The following is a 22,257-nucleotide window of genomic DNA, read 5'->3' as shown; positions in this document are numbered from 1 at the left end:
GCACTAAATGAATAATAAAATGTTGGTATTTTTTGTAGAAATATGATGCTGTTTTTTCTGATGTCATTTTGGTGGTTGGATTTCATGATTGGTAAGAAACACTTTATGTGAGAACTGTGAAAGCTGTAATAACGACAAAAGGACTTGGGTGTTGTTTTCTGAGTGTTGAATGTCGGTTTTCCATTGGCACCGTTTTATGTCGGTAGTCCCTGTTGGATTTGGTGGGTCAAATAATTCACTCCATCATTTGGGTTACATGCTCCAGCACTTCTTTCTCGTCTTGGATATGTGGTGGTTCCATTGTAGCTTCTATCAGGATATGGTCCTTCTTGCTAACCAGTTGTGACAGCTAGGCTGGAGGGTAGCAGACCCAAAAGTCCTGGTTTGTAAAATGCAGCTCCTGTGCGTCAAAGTTATAGGCTTTAAGGTGCTGCTTGACAAACTTTGCCACAGTCTTTGAAAGCACGTGGATGACGGGTGACCTGCTCACTGGGTGTGTTTCTGCTGACCGGACTCCTGACAGGACTCCTAACATCCTTGCTCTTACTCCTGTCTTCCAAAGTACTGCCTTGTTCTACTTCCTCCTCCATGCCCTGCAATGTTCAGGCTGTTTTACCGCTCCTCTTGGTTTCCAGCCCTTTCACATTAATTTCAGTTCATCATCTCTCATGACCTTCATCCACTCCTCCAGAGATTTTCAGTCCCTGTACTCTTCTTGTGCCTCTCATCCTAATGGTGTAGTCTGTCAGTTCGTTCACAATGTTCTTTATTCCTTTTAATACTCTACTTGATCCTGGCTCCTTCTGATGTTTCATTGTCTTTCCTCCAACCTTCCCTCTTTGTTTTTGTTCACTTTCCTCCAACATCCTCTTTAGATGTTCTTGTGTATTTCCTCAACCTTTTACCTCAATTCTAGACACTCTTCTCTAATGTCTTCCTTTTAATCTACCACTATATTTTGTCCATCCTCCTCTCTCCTCTCTATTCATGAATCTCAAATCCCTCCTGGTCTTCTCATTGTCCTCTTTCTCCTACAGCTGTCTCCAGCGCCTCAACTACTCTCCTCCTGATTACCCTTCTATCTCATTTGCTTTCTTCTCCAACTTGCTACCTCCTTCCAACTTCAACCACACCCAGTATGCAGCCCTGGGACTCCTTATACTTCCATCTTATTGTACTTTTAGCCTGTTGTCGTGTGCTGGTTTGCAGACCGCGCATTCATAAGGGCCCTTCGCCATCTTGCGACACCCGATAATGTACTTTGTTCCTTTTCCATTAACACCTGGCATTTAGGCTTGTAGGTGTACACAGCCGGGTATGTCCTTAAAGTAAACCAATGCTAAATGTCCAGATTTACAATCGTATCGTGGGGACCTGAGCTTGTTACTACAGTGTCATAGGTTTGGTTGGTCAGCTCCACTGTGGGAATCTTAATGGAGTGTGTTGTCCAGGAGTTACAGATACCACAGTTGATGGGGCTTTTCCAGTGCCACTCCTGGTATATGCATGGATCCCACGTCTTGGTGTGTGGGTCTTATTGATTGTGCTACTAAGTGTTGGGGGGGCTGGGAAAGGGAAATAAACGTATCAACATAGGTGGCTGACTGACTGTGTTGGTGGTTGCCGTATTATATTGTCTATGCAGGGAACATTTTAAGGTTATGCAGCTGGTTTTCTAGGGAAAATATGGAAAATTACTTTTTATCCAAATTTCACTTTCCTAGCCAATCTATTTTCAACTGCTACATTACTCTGTATTCCCTGTCTTTTGGCGCTTGGGGTCATCCACACTGATTCTTTTTGATCATTGTCCTGAGGTCCCCATGTAGGGTGTAGGTTTACCCTATACTGGAGTCGCCAGTAGGCAGTATGCAGTGATAGACCACCAGGTTGGGGAACCTGGGGCACCACCCTTCCCCTTCTGGACCAAACATCACGTAGCAAGTGATGGCACCAGGTGTCCCTGGCCACCCATACCCTACCGTGTAGCCTAATGTGTGGGACGTCTGCACACAGGATCTGCATTAGGTAGAGGGGTTATTCACTGCAGAAGTCGGGCCATGAAGTTTCTCTAGGGGTTCCCATTGTGTGAACACCACCAGTTTGGTGGCATACACAAACTGCAAAAAAAGCACCAGAATTGAAGCACGCTTCGTCCACAACATAGTGCAAAACCATTTTCCGGAGGCAGTGCGACAGTGCTAGTTGCCATGGTGCTCCTGCATGGCAACCATGGAAATGGGGAGCACAACACAGTTGGTACTGTCCATTGTGTGACTGGTGTTCCACAAGGGTAAGTGCCTTTCAAGCAATGGAAGGATTTAATTCTGACAGTGCCGATTAAATCTCTATCGTTCCTTCCCAGTCTTCAGACAGGACCCATATTTTTGTTATACCCTATCTGAGTAACAACATGAAAGTCAATGACCATGCCCTTTTCACACTTGGGATGTGGCACAGCTTTCAGTCCTGTCTGAAGTGAGTACAATGCATGGCTGGCCCCTCGCCATGCTTTGTCCACACGACAGTGTATGCCTGGCTAAGGACCATACCATTCTAACCCTTGAGGGGAGAGGATTATATTTGGCTATATACTGGATTAAGTAATGACCAAACACCTCGGACAGATTCCTATTGACGCAGACGTTAACATGCAGCCTTCAACAATGACTTTTTAATGGATTTATGATCTGTGAACCTTCCAACTTCTGCAGTGAGTATAAAGCTTCTCAGTGTTTCATCCTTTGTGCGCATAATGCCACAGATTATGGGTTTGGCTGCCATGTAAGAATGCATCGCTAGAATCCTTGTCCTGAACAAAAGGGAGCGTTTGCTTTGTGGCCAATATCCAGCTTAGTTCTGCAGGAAGAGGATCTGCTTGCACAATGTTTGTGGCATGTGTACACAACCTTTGTTTGCAGTTTTTCTTTCTGTCGAAATATTTAAAAACATGGTGCAGGTATACTCTGTTCAACCAAAAGGAATGACCCAATGTGGATCTTAATTCTGTGGCGTGGCCAGTTTGTGAAGGAAACCCAAACCTGAAAAATTGATGTTTGCCCTTGATAGTCTTGAATAAAGCAACGAAGGAGAAGTTGTGATGTTTGTGCATCGAATGCTTTGCAATCCTCAGCGACAGTTATGATTATCTCTATAAATACTTGGCGCATGCGCATATTTCAGCTGTGCAAGTGTAGTCTATATGTGTGTGTGTTTTATAACGGACACAGTTGTGACAGATCAGTTTTAACCCAATTCTTCCTGTGGTTATTTAGGTGGAGAACGAAACAGAATCTCGACTATAGCTTCCTCATGTTGTATGCCCAGCCTAAGGGTGTGTTCTATCTTCAGGTGAGTTTTTCTTATGTGCGAAATAACGGTGTTGATGTGGCATATCAGTGGTTAAAGATTTGTTGCCTCACAGCTTTCTTTACAGCTGTTATATTTGCCATGTTTTTCTTTAATGTGTTTTCTTGGAAACCTAATGACGTTGGTCGAGGACAAACTAGAGCAACCAACTGTAAAATCACTCGTACCCAGTGGCCCACTATCCTATAAGCTAACAGTGCCTATTTCGCATTGGGGCTCCTCCTATATCTTTTGTGTAGGCAGTGGCACCCAGGGTTTCTGCTTCTACTGCCCCCTCCCCTGTCCACACCACGCTCTTGACCCATCTCTCATCCTCCGCCACATCCGTTCGAATTAAAGGTTTGTTATCAAGCTTCCAGCGTGTTATTTCTCACTATGAAACTTTTTTTTCGATATGTGTTTACTCATTTTGTAATCGTTATATTGGCGCATGTGTAATGTAAAGTGTACCATTTGTACCCATTTTTTCCCTTTGGGTCGGGGGCCCCAGAACCCTATTAAGAGGGGCTGTTCATGCTCTGTATATTAGCTCGCACAGTGTAATGTGGGGCCACTTTTGGCGGTCATGTAAACACCTTACTTTCACGCATTCGTATGAAACCCTTCACTCAGTTTGGTAGAGCAGCCAATACTTATGTGCTCCTACGTCAACAATCGACAAGATCCATAAATACAAAACGTAATTGCAGTTTGGCCACATCTTTCAGACCCTAACAATCGATCTTCCTCATAAGTGTCACATCTTTTGTTTGTGCAACCGTGCAATCGTGCATGGCCTCTATTAGAACCAATGGATCGTGTACATCAATGTGTTTTGGAACACTCAGATCTCATTACCAATTTTGCTTGCGTTTGGGCATATTCCAGGCAAACCGCACCCATTTCGTGCAGGAGATTTTTGGTGGCGGGTTAGCAGAATTTTGCAGACTCCTGCTGTCAGACATCGATGGAAAACACACATTGTACTATGGTTCGAGTGGTAAAACACTGGGCCATGTACATGGAAAACATTCAGACGGACTACGACGTGTGCCAGAATGCTGATGCATGTGTGTGAAGCGGATCTCCATGATTTTATTGAGGCGCACAATTTCGAAAATGCTGAATTCGAAGTGCGCGCTGCGGTGAAATCGCACATGATTTCAGGTGCATTCCCACTATACAGGTCTCTCAAATTTAGCGGGGGTTCTGTCTCCTAATTGCATTGTATGATATTTAGACTGCATTGATAGGCCTCTCCCCCACTATAGCAAGGGTTCTGTCTCCCAATTGCACTGTATGATACCTAGACTGCATTGATAGGCCTCTCTCCCACTATACAGGTCTCTCGGATTTAGCGGGGGTTCTGTCTCCTAATTGCATTGTATGATGTTGAGGTTGCACTGATAGGCCTCTCTCCCACTATACAGGTCTCTCAAATCTAGCAGAGGCTCTCTCCCGAAATTGCTGTGTAGGATGTTGAGATTGCACTGATAGGCCTCTCTCCCACTATGCAGGTCTCTCAAATTTAACAGGGGTTCTGTCCCCAAATTGCTGTGTATGATATTTAGACTGCATTGATAGGCCTCTCTCCCACTATACAGGTCTCTCGGATTTAGCGGGGGTTCTGTCTCCTAATTGCATTGTATGATGTTTAGGCTGCACCTATAGGCCTCTCCCCCACTATACAGGTCTCTCAAATTTAGCAGGGGTTCTGCCCCCTAATTGCATTGTATGATATTTAGATTGCACTGATAGGCCTCTCTCCCACTATACAGGTCTCTCAAATTTAGCAGGGGCTCTCTCCCCAAATTGCTGTGGAGGATGTTTAGATTGCACTGATAGGACTCTCGCCCACTATACAGGTCTCTCAAATAATCTAACTGTGCTCAGTTCAGTACCCTACGAATCCCGGAATCCCACCACCGCCGAACTCAATTAAATCACATACCAGCAGACAACTAACACCAACCCCCCCCGACAGTCTACCATTAGGAAACTCCCCCTCCCACCGACAGAAAGCAACACTGAGCCAGAGAACACCCCAGCGTACCCAGAGAAGGAAACCGAGGTCACTGCGACCGCACAGCATAGAGGACCAACTACCACACTACGCCTGCACCTAGACTGGAAAATGGCCCGTACCAGAAAAGGACACCGAGAAAGAGAACAAGATCGAGCGACAAGAGATGCGAACACACAACACTGACAGAACCCACTAGAAACAGCCCCATCGCAAGAAAACACGCCTAAAGCAGCCACAACTGGAACAAAACCCACAAGAGATAAATCATTATACCTCTCACCTTACCTCGCAACAACCACGGTACACCGACACCCCAACACGGAAACCTCGAAACATGCAAAGAACTTCCTGATACACGCGGAAAAAAGATGGGGGCAATCGACAAGAGAGTGGGAGGGCTCCGACCCCATCACCCCTTACATTACAAGAACAGAGGGACAACACTGATTCCCACTACGCCCTGCACAATACGGTGAAGTACGGACAACCAGCAATGCCACCCCCACCCAACAATCGGACCCAATGAAGAAACCACCGCTGATCTTAATCCGAGCAGCATCACAGCAGAAACACCAAGACTAATCAGCCCTGTTATCAACCTACTAGATTGCTTCAATGAAGAAGCAGCTGTCGCCGTTCTTCATCCTACCAACATCAACGCAGAAACTCCACGAACAGACAATCACAAACTCGAACAACAAATACCCTCAAAACAAAATCTCACCCAGAGAATCCACTGTAACCTAATAAACGCAAGGTCAATGTCCAAACACTCAACGGAAATATACGACCTGCTGTCAGAAGGAGGCATAGACATCCTATTTGTAACCGAAACATGGCTAGACGACAACTACAAGATCACCCTCAACAACTGCCTGTCTGAAGCCTTCAAATGCATCCAAACAAACAGAAAATCCAAAAGAGGGGGAGGACTAGCGATCATCCACAAGGAACAACTGGCCATCAAAATGGAAGATCCACTAAACATCAACAAATGCGAATCCTTAATACTACGACTTTCAGTAAACCCCAAAACCAACCTGAAATTCATACTGATATACAGACCACCAACCTGCGATGCGACTTTCATAGACTCTTTCACGGAAGCAATCACTACCCTAGCCATCAAGTACAATCATCTGATCATCCTCGGAGATTTCAACATCTGGTTCGACAAAGAAACCACAACCACACAAAAATCCTTAACCGCCCAACTAGCAACCATGAACCTACAACAACTAGTCAAAGGAGCAACCAACTCAGCAGGGCACACACTGGACGCAATCTTCGCCAACAAGGATCTCATCACCACGGCACCCCCAATTCAAATACTTTGGAGCGACCACCTCATTATTCCGTTCATAATCACAACGGCCCCTCCAACAAAAAAGCAACAAGAAAAACAACCCATCATGATGAAAAGAAATTGGAGAACCATAAAAAACTCCAACCTAACCGAGCTCCTAGAACTCCGCAAACCACAAGCATCAACCATGGAAGAAGCAGACCTAGGCAAAAAAGTTGCCCTACTTCATACCTGGATCGCAACAACCCTTGACGACATCGCCAAAGAAAAGCCCTTCACCCCATCACGCAAGAAAACTACAGCAAAATGGTCCACCCCACTACTCAACGCCATGAAAAAGAAAAACCGAAAACTAGAAGCTGAATGGAGGACCAACAACACCACCGCAAACAAATTGAAATCCTACAACAGATCCGCGCATATAAAAAGGAAATACAAAAAACGAAGAGGAAACATTACGACAATTGAATCTCCATAGCACCAAATGTTCAAAAAGAACTATTCAAAATCATAAACGAAATAAAAAACCCACCGGCCTGCAACAACACGCCAATCCCATCGACAAAACTTTGCGAGGACCTTGGAGACCACTTCAAAAACAAAATAACCTCCAATACACCATACAAAACAAACCAAGCGTTCCCAGCTCAAACCCCACCGACACAGAAGAGGAACACACAAACAAGCTACGAAACTTCCCAGAAATATCAGTTGAGGCTTTCGTCAAACTGGTAAACCAAAGCAACAAATCGGGCTCTCCTGAAGACCCTTGCCCCCCGGACATATACAAAACAATTCTCAAACAAAGAACCCCCATGGAATACCACAGGAATCTCCTCAACCTCTCAATAGACAAAGTACCGCAGGCCTTCAAATCGGCCTACATCAAGCCACTACTTAAAGACACAACAGGAAACGTGGAGGACCCATCTAACTACAGACCCATCTCCAACATACCCTACATAGCCAAACTGCTAGAAACGTACGTCTACCAAATAACCCAAGAATTCATAGAAGAGCATTGCCTACTAGACCAGGCACAAGTTGGCTTCAGACCTATGAGAGGAACAGAATCTGCTCTCCTCTCAATATGGGACGACCTAAAAACAAACAGACTCAGACAACAGCACCACCCTGATTCTCCTTGATCTGTCTGCAGCCTTCGACACTGTCAACCACGCCATCCTCATAAAGAGATTAGAAGGACTAGGGATAACAGACACTGCCCTACTATGGATCAAATCCTTCCTAACAAACAGAACAGAAACAATATGGATGAAACCGTGTAACTCCAAACCCAGAGTCTCCACATGCAGAGTACCACAAGGATCATCCTTCTCCCCACTTCTATTCAACATCTACATGTACCTATTAATCAAACTCATCAAAAAACACGGCCTCACATGCTACAACTACGCCGACGATATCAAATAATCTTCAACATACAAGACACCCGAGAAGAAAACACCACACTAGAGAATTGCCTTTGTGACATATTCAACTGGATGAACCTCAACCATCTAAAAATCAACCCAGGCAAAACGGAGATAATGATTGTTTCAAAAAAGGGAGGAGACATCAACTACATCCCCTGGCCAAGAGAGCTCGGCACCACACCAGAACCATCATCAACGGTAAAAAACCTAGGGGTGCTGATGGATAACAACCTCACCCTGGAGCCACAAGTAAACTCGGTAATCAAGAAATGCTTCTTCCTCCTGCGAGCAGGAAAAAGGATCCTACCGTTCCTGTCATTCGCCAACAAAACACTTACCATCATCGCACTGATCATGTCCATAGTAGACTATGCCAATAGCCTATACCTGGGCATGCCCGAACGACTTCTAAAAAAACTGCAACGCATACAAAATGCAGCAGCCAGACTCCTCCTCAAGCTACCCAGAAGAGAACACATCACACCCGCGCTAAAAATACTACACTGGCTACCACTGAAACAGCGAATAAAGTTCAAGGCCATGTGCATCACGCACAGAGCAATACACAAACAAGGCGCAGAATTCCTAAGCGACAAACTACGCCTACATCAACCGACAAGAACACTAAGATCAAGCACTGACATACGCCTGGAACCAAAACCCTACAACAGAAAAAAACTCGGAGGATCGTCTTTCTCTCACCAGGCACCTAAAACTTGGAACAACCTACCTACGAATATACGGAATACAACAAACCACCTAGCATTCAGGAAACTTCTCAAATTATGGCTCTTCAAAGCACTAGAGTGCCCATACACTAAAACAATGATGAAAATAACTCCAACCTCGTCCACCCCCAAACTGGACAAACACTCAAGCCAAAGAACCAACCACTCGACAGAGCATAAGACATGGAAACAGCCACAAAGGAAGGCTACAGAGACTGACCACATACCCAGACGAAAGCCCTCTAGTGACTCTCCCACTCATACGTACCGGGCAAACACACCCAGACCGGCAGACGCATCTAGATGGACGTTGGACTGCGTCGCATCTGGATAGGATCGATTGAAGGATAACATGTCCGCGCCCATGAAAACGCGAATGCTAGCATGCGCCACACTCAGAGCCGTGAACACCAGCCTGCGTGGCGTTGGGATGGAGTTGTGAATGTTAACATGCCCACACCTGGACTAATCTCTAAACACTAGCCCGCGCCGCGTCTAGATAAGTGTGAATGTTGGCATGACCACACCTGTATGGAGCCGTAAACATTGGCCTGCGCCGCGTCTAGATGGGAATGTGAGAGCCAACAAGTGCCACACTACTCAGAACTGCGAGTGCTAGCATTGGTAAAGGTCAGGTAACCCACTAACCAATATACGCTCAAACTCTGCATACCTATCTCACTCAAAAAACGTACACAACCATCTTGCGCACAACAAGCCGCACGCACTTCACAACACTGCAACAATACATAAGCCGGAACAACAGCACCCTCGGCCTGACTCCAATCCGATACCCGCACCAAATCTCAGCACCCGGTGTATACTGAGTTGAAGCTGCCAACAGAACACCACTCCTCTCACTATCCTACTCCCTTCTTCAACCTACTAACCCATCCCACCTTTATCGTTTACAGATCCGCCTGAGCGCCTGGGGACCAATTCCGTTGGTGACGGTGCGCGGTACAAATACCTTTAACATTTAACATTCCCTAACCTGATCCCCCCACCGGCTCCCTACTTAAGTTGTGTGCGGCCAACACCCCCCATCTCCCTGCGCCACCGGTTCCCTTTACTTAGGTGAATGGGAACCAGCGCAGTAGGGTGGTTCTTTTTTTTTTCTTTTTTTTACACCTTTATTGTACAGTAAGCAGGGGACACCCCTGCAAACCCTGTAATGAACGAGAGTGCAGGGGACACCCCCACAACCCCTACTCCTCTTGTTCACTACAATGGTACCGTATGGTGGATTTGATCAAAATTTTCAGCTGACCGAAGCTGAAATTCGATCAAATCTACCATGCGTTCTTATTTATTTGAGATTTTGGGGCAATAATGTGTGAATCTTGGGATTTCGTCACCAGAAATCAAATGCTTATTGGTTTGTGATTACAAGTGTTAGTTTGATCAGGCCAGATACTTACCACTGGATTGCCCCTTTGGAATAAGGACTTTCAGGGGGTTGCCACTTCATGCAGGCGAGGCAGGTGTGGACTTGGAACCAAAAGAGGCCATGGAAATAATTTTTTAAGTGGCCTCCTATTACACATTTTCAGCAAGCTCAACCATTTTCCTTTGAGAAAGTATAGAAATAAAATAAGGTAACACACAAGAATCCCATGGTGCAGAGGCCTACCTGCACTGGCATAACGGGGGCTCCCGCAGCCCCCATAGTGCGGGGGGGAGGGGCACCAGCACATGTCCTGAGAGGGGGCCCCACTTGGAGAAAAAAAATGAAAAGTATTTTTTTTTCTTCAAAAAAACAAATGTTTGATTTCACTTTGCATTCATAAAGACATTATTTCTGTAGCAGAAATAATGTCTTTATGAAGGCAGAGTGACTACAAAAAGAAACTTTCTTTTTGAAGTGCGAGGGATCCCCCCCACACTAATCAATGGAAGACCCTAGGCTGGAGGCCTCCATGTCATGGGGTGGGGAAACCCTATGACTTCAAAAAGAAACAGTTGGCCTCATTATGAATTTGCCGGTCCGGAAACAACAGTACTGGTACAGTTCTGTGAGCGAGTGCCTTTCAGCCTGCTAAGTCTGCCCTGGCAGGCAGAACGGCACTGCGCAGAACTCAACGGATGCACCGGCACTAGTCATGAATGTTGCCGGTGCATCCAGCCTCCCCTTTCCCATTAAGTTGAATGGGACTCAAATGGGAATAGGGAGTAATATTTTCCGGCGCCCGGGAATGGGCAATTACGAGGTCCGCCGGGCTGTAATGCACCAGTAAATGCCCATTCCCGAGCACCGGAGAATTCATGGCTCCGGCGGCCAGCCGTGCCGGTATTTACCGACACGGCTACCGCAAGGATCATAATAACCCCCAGATTCTTTTTGAAGTCACTCTGCATTCATAAAGAAATTATTTCCATTATGGTTCAGTCCTTAAGGGAAATCATTTCTTTATGAAGTCAATGGGACTTCAAAAAGAAACCATTTCTTTTTGAAGTAATAGGGCTCCCCTTAACCTCATGACAGGTGTATGTGTGAGTGTATGGTGACAGGGTGCACAATTAAATATACGGGTGGCTGCTTGGTTGTGCCTGTATGGTGCTTATTCGCGCTCTGGTGTATCCGCGCTCTGAAAAACCTGTGTATGAGTGCAATATAAATAAAATATCATATATCATATCATGGTGAAAGAGTGAACACTTAAAATGTATGGATGGCAGGGTGTGCATGTGTGTATAGGGTGAATGGTGTGTGTGCTTGTGTTCAGGGGTGAAACAAAACCTACATTTTGGGGGGCTAACCCTTGAAATGTTGGGAGAGGCGCTAACTTCACGGGCGGTGGGGGAGGGGCACACTTATTTGTGTGGGGGCATCCAATTTCTTTACGTATTTTAGTGAGACTATTCTAGTGCAGCTTCAATGTTACACACAGTTAACTCTCTCCTTAAAACTCCCACTTACGGACTACTGCAAGAATTGAGTGGTCTCCTGTTTGAGGGGATTGGGTCCTCCGACGTATTCCATATCTATGACAGCAATCACCACAGCTGTGCTGCTTCGGAAAATCTTTCGGCGTCCTGCGTCGATGACATTGATACTCCGTCCTCGAGGGCCTCCGTTGAGCCGACGTCACCGCATGTTATAAGTAGGACGCATGACGCCCGTAACCTCAATTCCGTTTTTTCTGCTAACGTGTTCGCTTCGGAGATCTCGGCGCATCTCGATTTCACTGAATCATGTTCTTTCGGTTCTTTGAACCTGTTGCTTCATTGCTATTGAATATGTCGTCTTCGGCTTCCCACCCTGCCGTCCGGGTTTAAGAAGTTTCGGGTATGCCGGTCCAAGATGTCCCTGATGGATACGCAGGACACTTGCCTCTGGTGCTTCAGGGAGGACCATGATACGGACGACTGTGTCGACTGCCAATCGCTCACTTCGAAGGCCTTGCGGGAGGGTAAGAAGAAGCCTTCGGTCGGTAAGCTGGCCAAGCCCCGGAAGTCACGTTCCACTGGTCTTTCAACGGATGATTCGAGGGGCGACTCTCCGCATCGTCATTGTGAGTCCGGGGGTTCTCGCTCTGGGAGTCGGTCCCGCCATTCCCCTGCCTCTTTGAGGCACTCCAGGAAGCGCTGTCACAGGTCGCCTTCCCCGTCCTCTTCCGAGGACTCCGTCCATCGGCGGGTAGCTTGTCCCAACAAGCATTCCACTCCTGAGAAATGGGATAGTTCCGAAAGGAGATGTTGGCGATTTTTCAATCGTAGGACTCTGGTCTGGCCGCGCCGTCTGAGGACGCCGGTCGAGGTCGCGCTAGAGACACTGCTCGTCCGCCTTCGGGCTCAAGCATTCATCGCGACCATCGGGCGCCTTCGAGGTCCCAGTCGGACAAGGATGGTCGCTCTAGGCATGCCCGTTCCAGGTCCCGGTCCTCACCGCCATCGAGACCGCGAGACTCTGTGAAGTCTTCGAAGAAGACATCGACGCTGGCGGCGCCAAGGTCGTCGATGGACTCTCTCAAGGCCCCGCCTCTGAGGAAGTCGTCGACGTCATCGGCGTCCAGGCTGTCGAGAGACACGCTCGGGGCTCTGCCTTCGAGGCATGTGTCGACACCGTCAAAGCTGTCGACACCGCGCTCGACGTCAACGCCCATTCCGTCGATGCCCTCGATGCCTTTCGAGGCAGCCTTGTCGGAGGTACCCCGTGGCACAGTGGCACCCCCCAGAAAGGCGGTGGCTAAGGCTAAACATGTCTTTGTGCCTTTTTCTGTACCCTCTTTCCAGCCTCTTGATTATAATTCTGATGAAGGTGAGGTTTCTGCATTGGTTCCTGATGACATTGTTTCTGGTCACAGTCAACTTGAGGACCTGCGTCAGTCACTGCACGACGCCAGTGGTCTTGACACCTCTCCGGAGGTGGAGTTTGGTAGGCCGGAGCCTGGCACGCATGCAAAATCTTCATATCGGCGCCTCATGTCGAGGGTCATTGAATACCTGGGTTGGTCTGCCCCCCTGGGGATTTTCAGCAGGATGACCTGACTGATATCTTGGACCAAGGTCCTCCAACTGACCCGGTGCTACCATTCCATATGGCCTTGCAGAGAAGGGTGGCTGCGGCTTGGACTTCTCCGGAGAGTCTCCCGGCAGTGAGCAAGTCCTTGCCGAAGAAATATCGCCCAGCCAGTGGCGACCCCTCCTACTTGACAACGCACCCTACTCCGGAGAGTTTGGTGGTACAGGCGGCTACGGCCCCCGCAAAGCAGGCATCGTATCCTACCATCCCTCCTGATAGGGGCGACAAACGTTTTGATGGCTGGGCGAAGAAGGTATTTTCTTCTGGGGGTATGGCGCCTCAGGCTGCCAACTCCATTTGTGCCTTGTTTCGTTTCACGCACACTCTGTTGAACTGCATTTCCTTAGCGGCTGATCATATCCCCAAAGGGGAGGAACGGGATGGTTTCCTTGCTATCGTGCAGGATGGCAAGGACGCCATGTGTGAATCCGTTCAGTCGGGTCTGGACAGGGTTGATTTGCGTCAGCCGTTCCATGGCAGCGAGCACCGTATTGCGCAGGATTGCGTGGTTGCGGAAGTCGGGTTTTGCTCCGGATGTGCAAAGCCGGCTCCTCAACATGCCCTTTGATGGTGAACATCTTTTTGGCAGTAAGGCTGACGAGAGTCTTGAGAGGTTGCAGACCTCGAAAGCTGCAGCAAAGTCGTTGGGCGCTGCAGTCCGCCAACCTCCGCCTTTCCGTCCTAGGGGACAGCAATGGAGGGGAGGTTCCTTTCGCTATTACTCATCCTTTAGTAGAGCGAGAGGAGCTCCAAGTCAGAGGCAACCGTAGGAGTGCCAGAGGTAGAAAACAAGGTACTCGAGGTGCCAAGGCCGCGCAAAAAGTTGCCTCTTTGTCCTCCAGCACTGCCGCAGCCACTTCAGGTCAGTCATGAGGACCATGCTTCTCCGGTTGGGGGAAGGCTGGCGCAGCATCTTGTAGAGTGGCGTGCCATTACTTCAGATGTGTGGGTTCTGGAGATCATAACCCATGGCTACTGTCTTCCTTTCCGGCAGAGGCCTCCCGACAATCCACCAGGGAATCTCTCTTTGAAGAGTCCGGATCCGCTCCTTGCACAGGAAATTCAATCCCTGCTGGAGAAAGGCGCCATAGAACTGGTGCCTGTAGCGGAGAGGAACAAGGGATGGTATTCCCCTTATTTTTTGATATCGAAGAAAGACGGGGGATTGAGACCCATCATGGACTTTCGTGGTTTGAACAAGCTCCTTCGGAAGGACAAGTTCAAGATGGCTACTCTTTCTTAAGTCCTCCAGGCCCTTCATCTCCAGGACTGGTTGGTGTCTCTAGACCTCAAGGACGCTTATTTTCATGTGCCGATCGATCCCAAGCACAAGAAGTACCTGAGGTTCACGGTTGGCGACTCGCACTTTCAGTTTCGGATCCTGCTGTTCGGATTGACCTCTGCCCGAGGGTCTTCACCAAGCTCATTGTGGTGGTGGCAGCGTATCTCCGGAAAGGGGGGATTCACGTCTACCCCTACCTGGACGATTGGCTGATGAGGACGCGCTCTCCCGAGCAAGACCTGGATCATCTGTCCGTCACCTGCCACTCCCTTCACAAGCTGGGCTTCTCCCTCAACTTAAAGAAGTCCCACTTGACGCCAACTCAGAGGCTCCAGTACATAGGAGCAGTGCTCGACACGTCCCTCGGGCAGTGTTTTCCTCCCCAGGTAAGGGCTCATCACATTCAGCAGATGGTGCACAAGTTTCAACATGCCCAGAATCTCCCTGCGTTTGAGTTCTTGAGAATGCTCGGCCTCATGGCATCCTGCATTCTTCTGGTGCCGGAGGCCAGGTTGCGGATGAGATCTTTGCAATGGGCACTCAAGCTCCAGTGGTCTGTCCTCCGGCAGGATGTCGGACCCCGTTCAGGTGCCGCCCTCGGTCGCCGAGGACCTTCTGTGGTGGGCCGTCGAAAGCAATCTGATGAAGGGGGCTCTGTTTTGGCTACCCTGGCCGGAGGTGATGATCGTGATGGACGCGTCCCTCACGGGATGGGGAGCTCATGCCAACGAGCTGACAGTCAGCGGTTGTTGGTCTCCGTCGGAGTTCAGACTCCATATCAATCTGTTGGAGTTGAGGGCCGTCAGGCTTGCCCTGAAGGCTTTTCTGCCGTCTGTGCGAGGAAAGAATGTCCTGATTCTGACGGACAACACAGTGGCCATGCACTACCTCAACAAAAAGTGGGGGGATAGGGTCACTTCCTCTTTGCAGGGAGGCGATGCAGCTCTGGTTCTGGGCAATCCAGCAGGAAATTTCAATCTCTGCAGTTCATCTGGTCGGAGACGAAAACGAGACGGCGGACGCTCTGAGCAGGCAGAGCGCGATCTCTCACGAGTGGGAGTTGGCTCACGAGATTCTCCTGGAGATCTTTGCCCTTTGGGGGACCCCTCAAGTGGATCTCTTCAACTCCAGTGTCAACCGAAAGTGCGAAAGGTTCTGCTCACGGGAATTTCCTCCAAGAGGAGCCTTAGGAGACACGTTCGTGGTGGAGTGGTCATTCCCACTGCTGTACGCATTTCCTCCAGTCCCCATCATCCCGCAAGTGCTGCAGAGGTTACCGAGGTTTGGTTCCCGGATGATCCTCATTGCTCCAGCATGGGCCAGGAGAACGTGGTACCCGGACCTTCTCGACTGGTCCATCTGCCCTCCACGTCGTCTTCCCTACCGAGACGATCTGCTCTCACGGGAGGGGGGTCAGGTTCTCCATCCAGAGGTCAGATCCCTCAACCTTCGCGCTTGCTTCAGAAAGGTTGAGGTATAAGGATTGGGACCTCCCTGAAGACGTGATGGAGGTGTTGCTTTCGGCAAGATGGCCGGCAACAAAGTCCCTGTACCGTTGCCGTTGGAGAAAGTTCTGAGACTGGTGCAGGGTTTAGAATGTGGACCCTTTTTCATGTGACATTCCTGTCGTTCTGTCTTTTTTGCTTTCTTTAGCCCACAGGGGCTTGCAAGTGGGTACCATTAAAGGTTACCTGGCGGCGCTGTCCATATTTAAGCGCTCGTCTGAGGAGAGTTCTTATTTTAAAATTCCTTTAATTTCTCAGTTTCTAAAAGGGCTCACTAATGTGCTCCCTCCATCACCTTTCCAGTTGCCCGGTTGGGATTTGGACCTGGTTCTCAAGTTTCTAATGGGTGCTCTATTTGAGCCTTTACATTCTTGCCCCTTGAAACTGTTAACTCTTAAAACTGTATTTTTAGTGCGGTCACTTCTGCTCACAGAGTGAGTTACAGGCACTTTCAGTTAAGCCACCCTTCACTGTGTTTCATAAGGACAGGGTTGTCCTTAGAGTTCGTCCTTCCTTTCTTCCGAAGGTGGTGTCGGAATTTCATTTAGGCCAGACTGTTATTCTTCTGGCATTTTATCCTCCCCCACATCCTGGTAAGGAGGAGGAGAGGCTCCACAGGTTGGATCCTAGGAGAGCTTTTAGCTTCTATATTTCTTGTATGTCCCTGGTCAGAGTGGACGATCAGCTCTTTATTGGTTAAGCTGGAAGGCGTTTGGGATAAGCTGTGACTAAGCAGACTTTGTCCAGATGGATTGTCTTGGCAATCTCTGAATGTTACCGCCTTGCGGGCAAGGACCATCCGGTGGGCTTACGGGCCCATTTGACTAGATGTATGGCTGCCTCTACTGCCCTGCAGAGTGGTGTTCCTATTCGTAACATCCATGATGCAGCCACTTGGTCTTCGGTCCATACTTTTGACGTCACTACTCCCGTGGGCAGGATCTGGCCTTTGGCAAGGCGGTCCTTTACTCTAAATTTGTGTATTCTAAATTCTTTTCCCACCTCCTTAGGTACTGCTTTGGGAGTCTGTCATAGATATGGAATGGGTCGGAGGACCCAATCCCCTCGAAGAACAAGTTACTCTCTTACCTGGTAATGTTCTTTCGATGGGATGGTCCGACGACGTATTCCATATCGCTCCCTCCCTGCCTTCCCCACTACAGAATTTCTTATGCGATTGCAGCTTACGTTTCCGCAAGGCTTTCTGTGGTCATACTGGCAGTTGATTGGTGCCACACGTTCTGGTAAAAAACTACAACTGAGGCTACGGCGTTGTGCGTCCTACTTATAACATCCGGTGACGTCGGCTCGATGAAGGCCCTCGAGGACGCCGTATCGACGTCATCGACGCAGGACGCAGAAACCGAAAGATTTTCCGAAGCAGCACAGCTGTGGTGATTACTGTCATAGATATGGAGTACGTCGTCGGACCATCCCATCCAAAGAACGTTACCAGGTAAGAGAGTAACTTGTTCTTCCCTCTCTACCCTTCCAATCCTTCCCCTGGCATGCAAATACTAAACCCACTTCACGATTTCAACTGACTAAAAAATGAGGCATTTGAATGCAGGTACTAATAGTGAAATGCTTTATGTTAGTAATTGTGGGCTCTTGTTAACAGAAAAACCCAGGTGGCATTTAACATCTTTGTCCTGTTCTGTCCAGCAACTGCTCTGAAGGTCAGCCAGGTCGAGTCAACATAGCCCAAAATTTCATGGGGGTGGGGGGGGGCTGAATCCCAGTCAACTCAATGGTGTTGCACCACTACTTATGTTTAATACCTTGATTACTTATTGGTAATTTTCATTACTCCTAGCCCTATTCTTCCTAGTCCCACTACTTGTGAATGAGCCACTCTGCCTCATACACAAGTACTGGGATGAGGTAGTGGTACATGGAGGTAATGCTTGATTTAGCTACCAGTAATCTGCATTACTCCTAGTCAAAATGGTTGTCTATGTCCAATCTAAGCAGGCATGATATGTGGTATTAGTGGCTAGAGAGACATTTTTCCTAAGTTTGGTATGACTTTTTTTTATAAGTGCGCATTTATGATAAAGCAGTCCTGCTCAGTGTAATTACCTGGCTAGACTGGCATTTCAGTGCTGCCAGACTAGTCGTTTCTTACTGGGACATTGTATATTTTTGTTAGAATCTGTGAGAAAATTATATGATATAAGTCATTTATAACGCGCCTGTACACAAGTGTTTCTAGGCGCAACAAGACAAGGGAGGGAAGATAGAGGGAGGACAAGACAAACAATCCTACTAGGCTTTGTGTCTTTCAGATCGTGCAGGTGTGAGAACGAGAAGTGCAAGGTGAAAGGGAGGGGTGAAGTGCAAGGGAGAGGGGAGGAAAAAACGGCAGCAATTCTGAGTTTGTGCAAGGGTAGTGCAAGGAGAACAAGGGACTGTAGGGTTACAGCCCCTAAGTGCATGGTAGGCCCTGAGGCAGTATAGGGGTAACTGATCAAGAAAGAGTCTGGAGTCAGTGAGACACTGAGGGTAGCCCAGCAACCAGTCAGTACATCAGACAGGTAGGTCAGGCAGGCCAGGAGGGTAGGGAGAGAGAGAAAGCAGCGGAGAACAGGAAAGTTTTGAGCTGCATCTGGATTTTCAGATGGTCCGGCTCAAGTTTGAGAGGGGAAGGGAGGCCTTTCCAGAGGGAGGCACCTGCATAGGAGATCTACCCCCATCCCACTCATTGCCTGGGGAAGTGTCTAACCCTTAGAGAGTTGGAGGTAGCTGAGTAAAGGGATTGAGAAGGAAGGTATTTTGGAAGAGAGCGATAGATGTAGTGTGGGCCCGGGCCCAGGAAGCTTTGTGGACAATGCAAGGTGTCTTGAACTTGATCCTTGCAGCAACCTGGAGCCAGTGGAGCGATTTCAGAGCTGGAGAGATATGATCCCTGGGCTTGAGGCCAAGGATAAGACTCGCATTCCTGTTCTGGATTAGTTGCAGAGGGCAGAGAGTAGAGGAAGGCAGGTTGAGAAAGAGGCTGTTGCAGTAGTCCAGCCTAGAGAGAACCAGGCAGGGCTCTGGAGACAGTGAGCTTCTGGGGGAAAGTGAGAAAGGGAAGAGTCCATTTGAGGAGGAGCAGCTGATAGTGGGACTTCTTGGCGATGTCTGAGCTGTGAGGAGAGAAAGAGAGAGAGGAGTCAAAGATGACAACCAAGTTTTTTGCCTCGCAGGAAGGTGAAAGAAGAGGGCCCAAGGTAAGCGGAGAAGTGAGAGAGGGAATGCAGGGGCCCCAATGAGAAGGATCTCCATCTTACTGGCATTAAGGGAGAGATCGGTGGATGCACACCAATCCTGAATCGCGGATAGACAGTCAGGAATGAGAGAGAGAGAGAAGAGTCTGAGGGGAGCCGGAAGGAAAGCTGAGTGTCATCTGCATAAGAGGAGAAAGTAGAGATCAGGTGGGCCAAAGGGGCCAAGAAGTGGTTGAAAAACCAGGGTGAGAGGATGGAGCCCTGGGGAATGCCACAGGTATAGAGTGATGTGGCAGAGAGAAAGGGACCAAGGTGCACCTGGGAGGGGCAGTCCACGAGGAAGGAGGTCAGCCACTCAAGGGCCTGATCTGTGATGCCTAGGTTCTCATGGAGTAGATTAATCAGGATGGTGTGGTTGACCGTGTCGAAAGCAGAGGAAATATCAAGGAGGATGAGGTCAGAAGGAATGCTGTAATCAAGGTTAGAGCGCAGATCTTCACAGGTGTTCAGGAGAACAGTTTCCATGCCTCTGGCAGCTCTGAAGCCAGACTGATGGTCATGGAGACAACCAACAGATTCGGTGTGGAGAGTAAGCTGGAAGATTGCCAGTTTATTTTTCCAACAGTTTGCCCAGGAAAGGCCTGATGGATATTAGGCGATAGTTTTCCAGGCAGGCAGGAAAGGTAGACAGCTTCTTGAGGAGTGGGTGCACAAGAGAGTGCTCAAGGGGAGAGGGGAACATTCCAGTGGTGAAAGAGTGATTACAGAAATCAGCCACGGCTGGAGCGAGGGTGTCAATATGGTCCTTGATGGTTCTAGAGGATCAGGGGAGCACCTGTTTGGACAACACTTTCAAAGATCAGACTTGTCTAGAAACCTCATTAGGTATTGTCAGAGTTGTCAGAGAGAAAGAGGAGAAAGGAGGAAGAGAAGTAGAGCTGACCAATGGGGTGGCCAAGAGAGGAAGGGGGAGAGGAAGAGGAGATGGGGGACTGGATGTCCTGAGTTTTAGCAGAGAAGAGAGCAAACAGAGCCATACCGAGGGCCTGTGAGGGAACAGGACAGGTAAAGACCGTAACAGGATTGACCAGTTACTTAAAGATTTTAAAGAGTTTGGCCGTGTTGTTAGAGGCCACTGAGACGCAGGCTTGAATGTGTGTTCTCTTATTGATGAGTGTTATTGCTTCGACTGGAAATTTGGGGCAACCAGTCTAGATATGTCTAAATGTGGCCTGGCATGCTTTACTGTAATGTTATTACACTGGTCTGCATTGTTCAGCCAGTTGGACATGTTTTCATTGTGGAATGGCATTTTTAATAGCAAAGCATTAATGTTCCTGTGCACTGTTGGTGACTTGCATGTATTAGATTGGTGTTATCCTACAAAACCATTGCAAACACTCTGGCTTTTTAGCCAATTTTTCTCAGAAAGTGTGCTGTATATTGCATTAAAATACATATTTATATCTTTCTCCTAGTAGAGTGTGTGGCATACCCCTTCAAAAGCACATTTGTGCATATTGCGCAAGCGTGATAATCTAGGCCAGCCCAGAGTATGGCGCTACCCGTGATTTGTTGCTGAGTTGGGGGGGCACCCCTCGGCATGGCCCGCAGCTGGGGTCCCCCCGCATTTTGGGTTACGCCACTGCCTACCTGGAATCCTCCAGAGTTCCTTATAGGCGAGTCCACCTCTGAGACGAGCGGATGTGCTACGGAACCAGTGAATTATATAATGGGCACACACCTGAGCCTCTGAGAATATGAGGAAATGAACGTTGAATGCCTATCATGGAAATCAGAGTCCTAAAACTGTGCGAGTCCGATCCCTATATATTCGCTACTGTAGAGGCCGCACTACTAGGCTTTAGTTCAAAGCCTACAGAAATGGACAGTTAGACATTTTTATGTGGTAGTGTTTGAAGTATTCCGTGCAGGTTTGTTTTTGAAAATGCGGGCCTTTAGGTTGGTGCTAGCGCTTCACTTTCTAAAACATGCAAGGGCACCTGTCCCGTAGATTAGAAACAGGATAGGACCTTTATTGGCATGGTAACTCAGTAAGAGCAGGGAGCTGTTTCTCTTATGCTAGAATGCCCTATCAAAACCAATAGCAAACCTGCTTCTAGCTATCAGATATGTTTTGAGCATTTCAGTCATTATATTTTGGTAGGTCTTTTACATTGCGGTACTACAGTTTGAATGGTCTCTTGGCGCTCTGGTCGATCTGAAAGAATGTGGAATTGGGTTTGGTTAGTGGGAGAAGAGGGACAATGAAATATAGCTTTGCAGTTTTAGTATTGTGTGTGGTTTGGAAGTAGGCAGATTCTGTGTGGAAGACTGTTTCTGGTTTGCATCAAGAGACCTTAAGGTATCTGTGTCCAGAGCGGAGCCATGTGCATCAGGAAGGATGCATGGTATGGACTGTGATACGTGTGGAGGACTCAGTATAGCTATCTATAGGACTTTGCAGAATCCATCCAGTTTGGATGTGCAAACATTCTAATAGTGATATACCTTGAGTAGTGTAATTGTGTGAAGTCCTGAAACACCTTTCAGTGGGTTAGTTTTCGACACAGTAGACCACATGCAACATCTCATGCTAAATAACATTGGAGAAAATGGGAGAAGACATATAAGATGTCAGTATCTAGTAACTGAGAAATAGGTGGACAAAGGCACTTCTGAGCCATGCAAATACCAACTAAAAGGGGCTCCCTTAGGGAGGACTTTTATCCTGCGATAACCGCCCCTAGAAGGTAACCAAAAAACAGGTGCAGGAAGATCGGACAAAAAGGCGAATGTTCTGGTGAACACAAGATTTGTCAAAAAAGAGAGAGGGAGAGAAAGTTATAATAAACCACAGGATTGGAGCAACCCCCCCTCCCACTATTC

At 48.0% G+C, this 22,257-nt stretch overlaps 1 protein-coding gene across 3 annotated transcripts in view; it reads left to right on the top strand.

Moving 5' to 3' along the window:
• The window catches only part of MGAT4D (MGAT4 family member D), an 877,674-nt gene that overhangs the window by 555,573 nt on the left and 299,844 nt on the right, over window positions 1–22,257 (top strand). For all 3 annotated transcript variants that reach the window (XM_069631175.1, XM_069631174.1, XM_069631176.1), the window contains exon 7: window positions 3,276–3,351. In XM_069631175.1, coding sequence (XP_069487276.1) covers window positions 3,276–3,351 — 76 coding nt within the window. The remainder of the gene's footprint in view (window positions 1–3,275; window positions 3,352–22,257) is intronic.

Source organism: Ambystoma mexicanum, chromosome 6q (assembly GCF_040938575.1).
Source record: "Ambystoma mexicanum isolate Mex_15411 chromosome 6q, UKY_AmexF1_1, whole genome shotgun sequence".
Lineage (NCBI taxonomy): Eukaryota > Metazoa > Chordata > Amphibia > Caudata > Ambystomatidae > Ambystoma > Ambystoma mexicanum.
The sequence above is the reverse complement of the archived record's forward strand: the minus strand, read 5'-3'. Positions and strand labels throughout refer to the sequence as shown.